General features: G+C 47.6%; 1 protein-coding gene across 2 annotated transcripts in view; it reads left to right on the top strand.

Annotated features, from left to right (window-relative positions):
• Positions 1–13,848, top strand: part of ADCY1 (adenylate cyclase 1) — a 763,759-nt gene that overhangs the window by 713,926 nt on the left and 35,985 nt on the right. For both annotated transcript variants that reach the window (XM_075827013.1, XM_075827012.1), the window contains one exon: positions 8,154–8,268. In XM_075827013.1, coding sequence (XP_075683128.1) covers positions 8,154–8,268 — 115 coding nt within the window. The remainder of the gene's footprint in view (positions 1–8,153; positions 8,269–13,848) is intronic.

Here is a 13,848-nt window from a genome sequence, read left to right as displayed (position 1 = left end):
AAGTATGATTGAAAACAGAAAAGCACCACGTGCTTTTCTGTTTACAAACATACAAACAGAGTGTCATAATGATGGCGGCTGCGCGAAAATCACGGAGCCGCGCATCATATTGTGATGACACACGGAGCAAAACGCACACGCTCATTTTAATCTGGCCTCACTGTATGTTCCAGTAATTAGACACTGTAAACATTTTTTACAAAGCACATAACCACCCTTCTTATTTAAATTGGTAATTCAATCAAAATCACAACCTTTTTCCTACAGACTTACAAATCTTTGGTTACTATTCATGGAATTAGTAGCCTGATTAAGTGTAGCACAACGATAAACAATCATGAAGTTATCAATATCAACCCAATCTCTAATACTTCTTTACATGTCTGGCTGCATTATGCAATTCAAGCAATTTCTTCCATTCAAATTGTCCTCAAATACAAATTTTAATACAAAATGTTACCTACCATGGGATGATGAGAGTTTAAGGCTATGTTCACACCGCGAAAAATGCCGCGAAAATCGGCGTGCAGGGAGAGGAAAATCTGCCTCAAACTTCCAAACAGAATTTTGAGGCAGAAATTCTGCCTGCAAAATACTCCGTGTGAACATAGCCTTAAGGGGTTGTCCAGGAAAAAAAAATTCTAACAAGTGTCCCCCAGCCTTGGTTTGCCTTCCCTAATACACCCTATTAAACTTCTAACCAGTTTCTATTTGATCTCCATCGTCACTGCTGCTCTTTCTGTTTGTTTACATCCCTTGCTGTCTGTTTCCTGTCTTGTAACCCACCATACCCATGATCCCCTGCTGCATCTGAGGAGACAGTTGCATCCCCCCCCTTCCTCCAAAGCATCTCCGCTGTTTGCATACTGCCACTCTCCTCTATGTTCACAGGATCATTCCCTGCTCTAATTTTAGGCAGCTCCCTCCCTGCACACGGTCTTAGGGTATGTGCACACACACTAATTACGTCCGTAATTGACGGACGTATTTCGGCCGCAAGTACCGGACCGAACACAGTGCAGGGAGCCGGGCTCCTAGCATCATACTTATGTACGATGCTAGGAGTCCCTGCCTCGCTGCAGGACAACTGTCCCGTACTGTAATCATGTTTTCAGTACGGGGCAGTTGTCCTGCAGCGAGGCAGGGACTCCTAGCATCGTACATAAGTATGATGCTAGGAGCCCGGCTCCCTGCACTGTGTTCGGTCCGGTACTTGCGGCCGAAATACGTCCGTCAATTACGGACGTAATTAGTGTGTGTACACATACCCTTACACAGTAATAATCATCATTATCCTTTGTGCCTCCATCTATCCCTGATCTAAGTACAGGCACCCATCTCCCTCCCCGACCCCTTTCACAACCTGATAAATGTAAGTCTGCCCACTCCACCTATGTCAGACATCTTGGTACACACAATCCAGTCAGCACATTTTCCTCACCTGCTGCTGGCTCTGTTCCAAGAGATCCTGTATTAGGCCCTGTTCACACTGAGTTTTTTGCCGGCAGAAAATTCTGCCTCAAAATTCTGTCTTGAATTTTGAGGCAGATTTTGACCAGCCTGCACGCTACTTGTCGCATTTTTTGTCCGCGGCCGTTGACGGAATTTTTAGGCCGAATTTTCTGCCTGCAAAAAAACTCTGTGTGAACAGTGCCTTACAGTGAAGCAAACACCAAAAAGTACTCCAAACAATGGTAAAACTTTTTTTTTTTTTACATAATTTACTATAAATGTATATGTATCTCACTGTTATTTTATATATTTATATATATATATATATATATATATATATATATATACACACACAGATCAAGCAATATGAGCACATCCTGTTATTGATATGTGTGTGTGTATATATATATATATATATATCCTGTTATTGATATGTGTGTGTGTGTGTGTGTGTGTGTGTGTATATATATATATATATATACATACACACACCTGGGCATAGGAGGGGGTGTGTTTGAGGAGAGACAAGGCAGCACTGAAATTCCTAGAGTGAAGGAGGAGGAGGTGTGGACGAGGAGATAAGAGGAGGGGGGAGTGCTCTATGATTGATGAAGCTCCATGTTTGCTAAGACAGCACTTCCGACTGTGTAGAGACACGGCGCGTCATCCACTAACTTTAGGCTCTATTCACACGACATGGTCCGACTGTCGGCCGATAAAAATGGCGGTTTTGTTCCGTTTTTCTCGGCCATTTTGCATCCGTTTCAATTTCATTTGTACATTTTCTGCCACACACTGGCCTCTGTAGATACTGCCACACACTGCCCTCTGTAGATAATGCCACACACTACCTTCTATAGATACTGCCACAGCCCCCTGTAGGTAATGCCACATGGACCCCCTTGTAGGTAGTGCCACACAGACCCCCTTGTAGGTAGTGCCACACAGCTCCCCTGTAAGCAATGCCACACAGCCCCCCCTGTAGGTAGTGCCACACAGCCCCCTGTAAGTAGTGCCACACAGCCCCCTGTAGGTAGTGCCACACAGCCCCCCTGTAGGTAGTGCCACACAGCCCCCCTGTAGGTAGTGCCACACAGCCCCCCTGTAGGTAGTGCCACACAGCCCCCCTGTAGGTAATGCCACACAGCCCCCTGTAGGTAGTGCCACACAGCCCCCCTGTAGGTAATAACACACAGCCCCCTGTAAGCAATACCGCACGGCCCCCCTGTAGGTAATGCCGCACGGCCCCCCCTGTAGGTAATGCCGCACGCCCCCCCCTGTAGGTAATGCCGCACGGCCCCCCCTGTAGGTAATGCCGCACGGCCCCCCCTGTAGGTAATGCCGCACGCCCCCCCCCTGTAGGTAATGCCGCACGGCCCCCCCTGTAGGTAATGCCGCACGGCCCCCCCTGTAGGTAATGCCGCACGGCCCCCCCTGTAGGTAATGCCGCACGGCCCCCCCTGTAGGTAATGCCGCACGGCCCCCCCTGTAGGTAATGCCGCACGGCCCCCCCTGTAGGTAATGCCGCACGGCCCCCCCAGTAGGTAATGCCGCACAGCCCCCCCCTGTAGGTAATGCCGCACGGCCCCCCCTGTAGGTAATGCCGCACGGCCCCCCCTGTAGGTAATGCCGCACGGCCCCCCCTGTAGGTAATGCCGCACGGCCCCCCCTGTAGGTAATGCCGCACGGCCCCCCCTGTAGGTAATGCCGCACGGCCCCCCCTGTAGGTAATGCCGCACGGCCCCCCCTGTAGGTAATGCCGCACGGCCCCCCTGTAGGTAATGCCGCACGGCCCCCCCTGTAGGTAATGCCGCACGGCCCCCCCCCCTGTAGGTAATGCCGCACGGCCCCTGTAGGTAATGCCGCAAGGCCCCTGTAGGTAATGCCGCACGGCTCCCCCCCTGTAGGTAATGCCGCACGGCCCCCCCCCTGTAGGTACTGCCGCACGGCCCCACCTGTAGGTACTGCCGCACGGCCCCACCTGTAGGTACTGCCGCACGGCCCCCCCTGTAGGTACTGCCGCACGGCCCCCCCTGTAGGTACTGCCGCACGGCCCCCCCTGTAGATAATGCCGCACGGCCCCCCCTGTAGGTAATGCCGCACGGCCCCCCCTGTAGGTACTGCCACACGGCCCCCCCTGTAGGTAATGCCACACAGCCCCCTTGTACATAGTCACCCCCTTTCCTGTAGGGGATGGCTCCAGGAGAAGTCCCTCACTTCACTGTCCATATATGGACAGTGAAGTGAGGGAATTCTCCTGGATCGGAATCCCAGGCCACTTCCCTTCAGAAGTCCCTGACGTCACTGTGTCCATATATGGACAGTGAAGGCAGGTACTTCTCCTGGAGCGGAATCCCCGGCCACATCGTCGGCTGCTGTGGCTGGGGTTTCCGCTTTAGGAACAGTCCTTGACTTCACTGTCCATATATGGGCAGTGAAGTCAGGGACTTCTCCTGGAGAGGAATCTCAGGCCGCTGTGTCCGGGGATTCAGTTTCAGGAGTAGGGGGCCGCTCCAGGAAAAGTCATGGATTAGGGATTCCGCTCCTCCTCCTCCTTCTCACATGCACTTCAGTGCGGGAGCTCCAAGAGTGAAGGAGGAAGAGGAGACGTGGACGGCGAGTACTATGATTGATGACGCTCCGTGTCTTTGCTCAGCCAGCACTGCCATTTAAAGACACGGCGTGTCATCAACTACATCTACAGGCGGCGGGACCAGAGGAGGCGGAGCTCTGAAGAGCTCATGAAACATCCGCCCGGCCCACTGCATGTAAATGTAGTTGATGACGCGCCATGCCTTTCTCAGCTGGAAGTGCTGGCTGAGCAAAGACAAGGTACCTCATGGGAAAGAAAAAATTTACCCTGGGTGCGGTCACGTGACGGCAGATCGGAACAAGGCTGGATTCACACGAGCATGTTCGGTCCGTAAAGGACAGAACTTATTTCGGCCACAAGTCCCGGACCTAACACAATGCAGGGACTCGGGCTCCTAGCATCATAGTAATGTACGTCGCTAGGAGTCCCTGCCTCGCTGCGGGACAGCTGTCCCGTACTGTAATCATGTTTTCAGTACGGGACAGTAGTTCCACGGAGAGGCAGGGACTCCTAGCGTCGTACAAAACTATGATGCTAGGAGCCCGGCTCCCTGCAGTGTGTTCGGTCCGGGACTTGCGGCTGAAATACGTTCCGTCCTTTACGAACCGAACATGCTCGTGTGAATCCAGCCTAATGCTGGCACAGGTAAGCAGACATATAAGAAATGTTATTAAATATGACTAATTAGGTTAAAATTTAAATTAAATTTATTCCCGGACAACCCCTTTAAGAGAGCTATTAGTGTTGGTGTTGCTTTGATTAACCGCTTAATACCGAAGGTATTTTAAACCTTACTGACCAATGAATTCGCATTCTAAGAGGTACAATTTTCTTTTTTTTTCTGTCGACATAGCTGTATAATGACTTTTTTTTTTGCGGGACAAGTTGTATTTTTTAATAGCACCATTTTGGGGTACATGTAATTTATTGATTAACTTTTGTTAACTTTTTTTGGAGGGTAATGGAAATAAAACCTGAAATTTTGCCATCCTTGTTTGCGTCTTAAATGTACACAGTTTACCCTGTGGTATAAATAACATAATAAAATTAATCAGCGGGTCGTTACGATTGCGTTTATACCAAATTTATATCGTTAGTTTTTATGTTTAACTACTTTTACACATTAAAAATACTTATTTTTTTCAAAATTATTTGTTTTTGTGTTGCTATATTTTAAGAGCCATAACTTTTTTTTTTTTTTACCGCTGATGCAGCTGTATAAGGGATTATTTTTAGCGGGATGACTTATAGTTTTTATCAGTACCATTTTGCAGCTCATACGACTTTTTGATCACTTTTTATCTAATTTTTTTGTAAGGTAGGATGAACAGAAAACAGCAATTCTGGCACTCTATTTTTTTTACGACGTTCAACATGCGGGTTAAATAATGTAATTGTTTTATAGTTTGGGCCGTTACGGACATGGAGATACCAAATATGTGTAACTTTTTTCATAATAAAGCATTTTGTAAGAGGAAAGCCTCATTCACACGACAGGGTCCGAGTGTCGGCCGGGAAAATCGGCCGTTTTTGGCCGATTTTCCCGGCCGGTTTGCATCCGTTCCGTTCCAGGCCGAGTTGCCGTTTTTACCAGCCGATTTGGACCCGATTTGCATCCGTTTTTTTTCCCTGTCCGTTTTAAAATCAGATGAATTTCATTTAAATTTGTTGCCACACACAGCCCTTTGTAGATAATGCCGCAGCCCCCCTGGTAGGTAATGCCACCCAGCCCCCTGTAGGTGATGCCACCCAGCCCCCTGTAGGTGATGCCACCCAGCCCCCTGTAGGTGATGCCACCCAGCCCCCTGTAGGTGATGCCACCCAGCCCCCTGTAGGTGATGCCACCCAGCCCCCTGTAGGTGATGCCACCCAGCCCCCTGTAGGTGATGCCACCCAGCCCCCTGTAGGTGATGCCACCCAGCCCCCTGTAGGTGATGCCACCCAGCCCCCTGTAGGTGATGCCACACAGCCCCATGTAGGTGATGCCACACTGCCCCCTGTAGGTGATGCCACCCTGCCCCCTGTAGGTGATGCCACCCTGCCCCCTGTAGGTGATGCCACCCTGCCCCCTGTAGGTGATGCCACCCTGCCCCCTGTAGGCGATGCCACCCTGCCGCCTGTAGGCAATGCCACCCTGCCCCCTGTAGGCGATGCCACCCTGCCCCCTGTAGGCGATGCCACCCAGCCCCCTGTAGGTGATGCCACCCGCCCTGCCCCCTGTAGGTGATGCCACCCACCCTGCCCCCTGTAGGTGATGCCACCCACCCCCCCCCCCCCTTCCAGGAGAAGTCACTGACTTCAATGTCCATATATGGACACTGACTTCTCCTGAAGAGGAATTCCCTGACACAGGTCGGGAATTCCGCTTCAGAAGAGAGTGATGTCACTGTGTCCATATATGGACAGTGTAGTCACTCACTTCTCCTGTAGCGGAATCCCCGGCCATAGAGTCGGGGATTTCGCTGCAGAAGTGAGTCACTTCGCTGTGTCCATATATGGACAGTGCAGTCACGCACTTCTCCTGTAGCGGCATCCCCGGCCATAGAGTCGGCCGGGGATTGGGGATTCCGACTCCTACAGCGAGCAGTAAAAGACCCTCCTCCTCCTCCTCACATGCACTCTGCACTGTGAGGAGGAGGAGAGAGTGTGCGCGAGCGACGGTAGACCCGGCCATCACTCGGAACACATTCCGGTGATGGCCGTGTATTACCCGGCCCCATAGACTTCTATGGGGGCCGGGCACCCGGCCGAAAATAGAGCATGTCCTATTTTTTGACGGCCGGTTTTCCCGGCCGTCAAAAAATCGGTCGTGTGAATAGCCCCATTAGGGGTCTATTATTCCTAATGCAGCCGGGTGCCGGCCGATTTATGAACGGCCGGCACCCGGCCGGGAATCCCTGTCGTGTGAATCCCGCCGAAGGGGTCTATTATTCCTAATACAGCCGGGAGCCGGCCAATTTATGAACGGCCGGCAACCGGCCGGGAATCCCTGTCGTGTGAATCCCGCCGAAATGTGGGTTTTATTTAACTTTTTTACTTGGGATTTTTATTTATTATAAGCTTTATTAAACTTTTTAAACATTCAATTTTTAGTCCGACTAGGGGACATTACACTATGCAATCATTTGATCAATTTTATAATACACTGTGATACTTCTGTATTGCAGTGTATTATTGCCTGTCAGTGTAAGGGTATGCTCATGTCTTAACAAAATACGTCTGAAATTACGGAGCTATTTTCAGGCGAAAACAGCTCCAGAATTTCAGACATTTTTGCAAGTGCACGCGACATGCACTTCTTTGAGGCGGGCGTCTTTTTACGCGCCGTCTTTTGACAGCGACGCGTAAAATTACACCTTGTCTGAACAGAACATCGTAAGACCCATTGCAAGCAATGGGCAGATGTTTGCAGACGTATTGTAGCCGTCTTTTCAGGCGTAATTCGAGGTGTAAAACGCCCGAATTATGTCTGAAAATAGGCCGTGTGAACATACCCTTAAACTGTTAACAGGCATTCACTAGAGGCAAACCTGGGGGCCTCTGTTAGGCTGTCATACAAACCATCGGCACCCCGTGATCGCATTGCAGGGTGCAGATGGGATGAGAGAGGGTGCCCCTCCTTCTAAAATCACTCAGATGCGGCGTTCGCTATTGACTGCCGCATCTGAGGGGTTAAACAGGCTCACATGACCTGAGACCACTGCTATTTGTCTCTGACAGCAACAGCCTAGGCTTCAGGAGCAGAGAACACGATTAAGGGTTAACAACTTCTAAACTGCCGCCGTGAAAATGCGGCGCGTCAGTAGAACTTCCCTAAACGGCCGCCGGAAACAATATATGGCCGTCATTAAGGAGTTAAACTGCCTGCCATCACGTTCAGACCATGCTCTATTAGCAATTTAGGGTATTTTTTTTCCTATTGTCAACAGAACAACATTTTTAATATTTCATATTATGGCTCAAAATATTTTATGGCTCACGTTATATAAAACTGTTCTTTTTAAGATCTAGTTTTTAAAAAATATGTCTAAACATTCTTAAATATTAGGCCCTGTTTAGTACAACTCATATAATTTTGTTCCAATTATAATTTTTTTTCTCTACACAGGCAAAAAAATCTATTTACGCTCACCTAAGCACACTTGCAGATTTTTCTATTGCGATGTTTGATGTCCTTGATGAAATCAACTACCAGTCTTATAACGATTTTGTTCTGAGAGTGGGTAAGATTATAATATGTAATAGATTATAATATAAGAGTACTATGTAAAATTTAAATCTAATATGGTAAATCTTTTTAATATAAAACATTTTACATTTTGTGTCATCTTTAAACCCATTTTACAGTTTATTTATAGAAATAATCCACATAAAGACTGAATAATTTTCTTTTTGCATGGTATTACTTACTGTGTACTGATACTAAATTACAGCCTGTATTATAACACAGAGCTGCAGTCACAATTCTCCTGGTTACTATTGGAAACGGTCCACAAGCTTGTGAACAGGCAGATCCCTCACAGCATTGCACATTAGCATAAATACTGCAGATTTTCCGCAACTAATTTCATTGTTCAAAATCTGTGGCAAAATACAGCAGCAGCCGAGGGGATGAGATTTGAACACGTCATCCACACCCTACGTAAATTATGAGTGGAAAAAATGCTCAGAAATTGACCTGTGGTGCGTTTTTTTTAGATCTGCAGCATGTCAATTCTATTAGCGGAATCGCTGCTTTTCTGTTCCAGGTTTTTCCCATTGAATTAAAAAAGCGCAGCTCTAAAAAAAGAAATCTTATACAGAATTCTGTGTTTCTTCGTCCAAGCCGGCCTCCTGGGGTGACGTTTCATCCCATGTCACCACTGCAGTAAATCACAGGCAACAGCGAGCACATGGAATTAAACGTCATCCCAGGAGGCCGGGCTGCAGGACGTCAGAGGGTAAGTATGTAATTTTTTTTTCAGAACTTGCAGCTTTCCGCAGTGAACATTCTGGCCGAAAAACTGCACCACAATTTGGTGCAGTTTTTAGGCCGGTATTCCCTGTGGGGCCCAGGGCGGATATGCTGTGTGCTGTTACGCAGCATATTCACCCTTTGTAAACATAGCCTTAAAGTGGCAGTTTTTACTGCAGATTTTATTTAACTGTAAAATTGTTTTGATATATATATATATATATATTTATTTTTTATGTGTATATACGCTGTAGCATTACTGCAGTTAAAGAATATATACACTTCCTGATCGTCCTAAGGCAGCACACTTAAGGGTTAAGATACTTCATCTGACCGGATAGAAGAGACCTATTACACAGCAGTAATTAATTCAACAATTAGGAGGTCCCAGGTAACCTTAAATAGAGCCCAAAGACCTTCAGAAAGCTTATTTTTTCTCTTCTCTAAACATGGATAGTTGAAGACAGAAGACACCTATACCAAAGATGCTTAAACAGAGGGGGTTCCTCTGTCCCTAAGCTGCGACCCATGACGACATGGGGGGCTGTATACTGGGGGTTTCCTCGGTCCCTCGGCCCTCTAAAAATCTTACCTGGAGGTAATGAGAAGCCACGCTTCCAGTCCGGAGCGGCATACAGGTCTGAACTGTCCCTCGGCTCCTGGACGTGGATGCCATACACCTCCGGACGGGTGTCCCAAGATGGCCGCTGCAAGTTGTACGCTGGATTCCGGCACATGCGCTGTGCACTTCCCAGACTTCGGTGCTGAATGCGCATGCGCGAGAACATAAGTCTCGCGGGATCCCGGCGGTTCAATAAAGGAACGCGAATCCGGGACTACGGCGCTGGTGCAGCTGCTCGAACCCGGAGATTAAGGTACCCAAAACTTTCATTGTGTTAATGTGAGAAGGGTTTGTTTGCTTCCTTAAGGCCTCTTACAGATAAGAGTGTAATTGCATGCCTTTTTTCCCAGATGGCAAGTGCTGTATCTCAAGGGAAATGTAAATGGAAGTCCAAGTACAAAATGTGTAAAGGTTGTCAGCAACCGTTGCCAGGGGATTGGGACCAGAGTTTCTGCTCTTCTTGCAGACCTCCTGAACAATCCTTCAATACTGAAGCCGTGGGGTTTCTTTCCTGGTTTAAAGATCAGCTTACAGATACCTTTCAGGAGATTAAGTCGGCTAAAGGTAGAATGCGGTCGCCCTCGCCGCAATCCCCTTCCGAATATGATCTATCAGAGGAGGATCTGGATTCTGCGGACTCTGATGGAGAACCTTCAGATAATATTTATCTGTTAGATAAAGACAAGGTCCCGCACTTGCTAAAAGCAGTGAAGCTGACCGTGGAGACTGATAAAGATGTGTCTCATAAACCTAGGAGGGAACAACTTTATTATTTTCCGGTCAATAAGGAGAGAGTCCTCCCCTCCCATCCTGTTATTACAGACTGGGTCCAGAAAGATTTGGATAAACCGGAGAGGCGCATTGATCAAGGGGCGAGGTTTAAAAACACCTACAAAACAGATCCCAAGTTCAGTTCAAAGTTGATCTTGCTGTCGCCAGATTGTCAAAGAAATCTGTGTTTCCTTCAGAGGAGTCTTCACTCTTAAAAGATCCAATGGGCCGCAGAGCTGATTCCATATTAAAAAAAAGCCTACTCTTCGTCGGCTGCGGCGTGCAAAGGGGCGTCCGCTTCCATCCCGGTTGCCAGAGCCCTTCGTACATGGCTGAGTCAGCTCTCCCAGGATCTAGAGGAAGGCGTATCGAGAGAGAAGATCGTGCAAAGTATCCCTCTCATGAAGACAGCTGCAGAATTTTTGTGTGACGAGCCTTTGGATGACTTGAAGTTTTCTTCCAGATCCCTGACTCTCTTTAATATGGCGCGTAGAACCCTCTGGATCAAGCAATGGTCAGGGGACGTGCCATCCAAAAATCATTTCTGCTCCTTGCCATTTCATCCCTCCTCTGTCTTTGGCCCTCAGCTGTAACACATCCTTAAACTAATTAATGATGACAAAGGGGTTTCTTTCCCCCGTCCTCCAATGAGGTCGTCATTTAAAAAACATTTCAAAAGGTCCCCCAAGAGTCAAAAATATTTTCAAGGGAGGGGTGGACAGCGTAGATTCAAACGCAAGCAAGAGGGTAACACCTCCGTTAGGAAGAAATCTCCCTTTCGGAAAAATTCTAACTTATGACGCCAATAGAGAGGAGTGTCCAGTGGGTGGAAGACTGGGAAAGTTTTGTTCACCTATGGCTAAAAACGTGCACAGACGCCTGGGTCAGATCCACCATCCAAAATGGTTACTCACTGGAATTAAACACCGTTCCAAAGAACAAATTCTGTATTCAGGACTTTATAAGGAAGGGAGCATTGGAGGAAGTCCCGTATCATCAGCGGGGTCGGGGAGTGTACTCCCCTATCTTTGCCGTTCCCAAAAAAGCAGACAAGTGGCGATTAGTGATAGATTTAACATATCTGAACCAGTTCTTTGTAAAGAAAAAGTTCAAAATGGAATCTATACTAGCTGTCATAAATATCATCCAAGAAGGAGATTTTCTAGCCACTATCGATCTGCAAGATGCATACCTTCATATCCCAGTCCTGAAGAAACACAGGAAGTTTCTTCGGGTAGAAGTTCTTGTTCAGTATCAAGTCCTGCATCTTCAGTTCACCTGCCTACCCTAACATCAGCACCCCGAGTGTTTACGAAGGTAGCGGTGGTATTGTCTGCAATACTACGCATGAAAGGGATCTTCGTATGTCCATACTTGGACGATTGGCTGGTGAGAGCTCCGTCAGAAAACATGCTCATAAAACACCTGAAGGTCACTCTAGACATGCTCAGATCGCATGGTTTTATCATAAACCTCCAGAAGTCTCATCTAACACCATGCACCAAGTTAAAGTACTTAGGCTTCATGATAGACACACTGAAAATGTCACTGACTCTGTCCAGCGACCGGATATGTTCTATCCATCAGGGCGTTCAGCGACTAACTTCGTCCAATCACTGCTCCATCCGTCAGGCCATGAGAGTGTTAGGCCTTCTGACGTCGGCCATCGAGGTGGTACACTGGGCAAGGGCACACATACGAATGTTGCAATCCAACATATTGAAAGTCTGGGACAAGAGATTAGTGTCACTCGACACCCTAATATCCGTGCCTCCGGATGTGAAACGGGACCTCCAGTGGTGGCTGGTGCCCTACCATCTCGATCAAGGTAGATCTCTGAGACCAGTTCATCGGATAGTCCTCACTACGGATGCCTCAGGCTGGGGTGCACATGTGGGAACATCATGGGTGCAAGAGAAATGGTCCAAACATGACAGCTGCCTTTCATACAACATGATGGAGCTCAGGGTGGTCAAACTAGCCCTATTACGCTTTCAGACTGTACTCCATCATCTTGATGTACAGATTCAGTCGGACACCAAAAGCAATTCCCTCAGCAGGGAATGCAGTTAAATTATGCGGTGGGCAGAACGCAATCTGAGATCTGTCTCCGCAGTCCACATTCGGGGGATATTGAATCTGAAAGCGGATTGGCTGAGCAGGAAACGGATTCACCCGGGAGAATGGAGCTTGAATCCGGAAGTCTTCCTCCAAATCACCAGCAAGACGAGCAAACCATCTTTAGACGTCATAGCAACCGCAAGGAATGCCAAGTTAAGAAAGTTTTGCTCCCTCAACAGGTCGGATCACCCATATGCCATAGACAGCCTATCAATGAGTTGGGAAAAGACCTTCATATATGTCTTTCCCCCATCCCTCTAATTCCTCGGGTATTGAGGAAAATAAGGGACGAGAAAGTGAAGGCCATAGCGATCATTCCCCAATGGCCCAGAAGGGCATGGTTTCCATTCGTAATAAAAATCCCAAACGGAAACTTCTGGAAACTCTCATTATGTCCAGATCTCCTGGAGGATTGGTTTCATCTCATGTTAGACAGGTTACAGTTGACGGCATGGAAACTGAACGGCAGTCTCTAAAAAATAAGGGCTTCTCTGATGAAGTAGTTAATACCCTATTAGCCTCCAGGAAACCCAGTACGACGAAAATATATTCTCGGATATGGCTTATATTTTCAAAATGGTGTCAGGATAATGACAGGTCATCACATACGGTGTCCACAGTATTGCAGTTTCTGCAAGAGGGATACCAGAAAGGCCTCAACCCCAATACATTAAAAGTGCATTTAACGGCCAATAATGCTAATTCAGAGGGAAGGTTCTCCAACCATCCACTGATAACCAGATTCCTGAAAGCAGTTCAAAAATTAAGGCCATACTATCACAATCCGTTGTCCTCTTGGGAGTTGGCCATTGTTTTGAAGCACATCAGCCATGCCCCGTTTGAGCCGCTTCATAGTATAAGCCTTAAGCTTCTCTCATATAAAGCCCTATTCTTGATAGCTATTACCTCCGCAGGGCGGGTTGGCGAGTTGCAAGCTCTGTCCTGTAAAGAGCCTTATCTTAGGATCTTACCCGAGTGTGTTATCCTCAGAACAATGCCGGTGTTCTTACCAAAAGTACCGTCTAGCTCCAATTTAAATCAAGAGATAGTTTTGCCGGTCCTACCAGTAGACTCAGCCTCTGATACCCCTATTAATTCTCAATGCTTAAACGTAAGGAGGTCCCTACTTGCCTATCTAAAAATGACGGCCCCCTTTAGACAATCCAAAGGGCTGTTTCTCCAATTTCAGGGGCCAAATAAGGGGGAAAAAAGCCAGCAAAGCCTCACTAGCTAGATGGCTCAAGGAAATCATCAGGGATTGCTATGCCATGGAGGGTCTAGAATCCCCTTAAGATTTTCGGGCCCATTCAACCAGGTCCACATCCACATCGTGGG

The sequence above is a fragment of the Rhinoderma darwinii genome, chromosome 5 (genome assembly GCF_050947455.1).
Source record: "Rhinoderma darwinii isolate aRhiDar2 chromosome 5, aRhiDar2.hap1, whole genome shotgun sequence".
NCBI classification, from domain to species: Eukaryota; Metazoa; Chordata; class Amphibia; order Anura; family Rhinodermatidae; genus Rhinoderma; species Rhinoderma darwinii.
The sequence above is the reverse complement of the archived record's forward strand: the minus strand, read 5'-3'. Positions and strand labels throughout refer to the sequence as shown.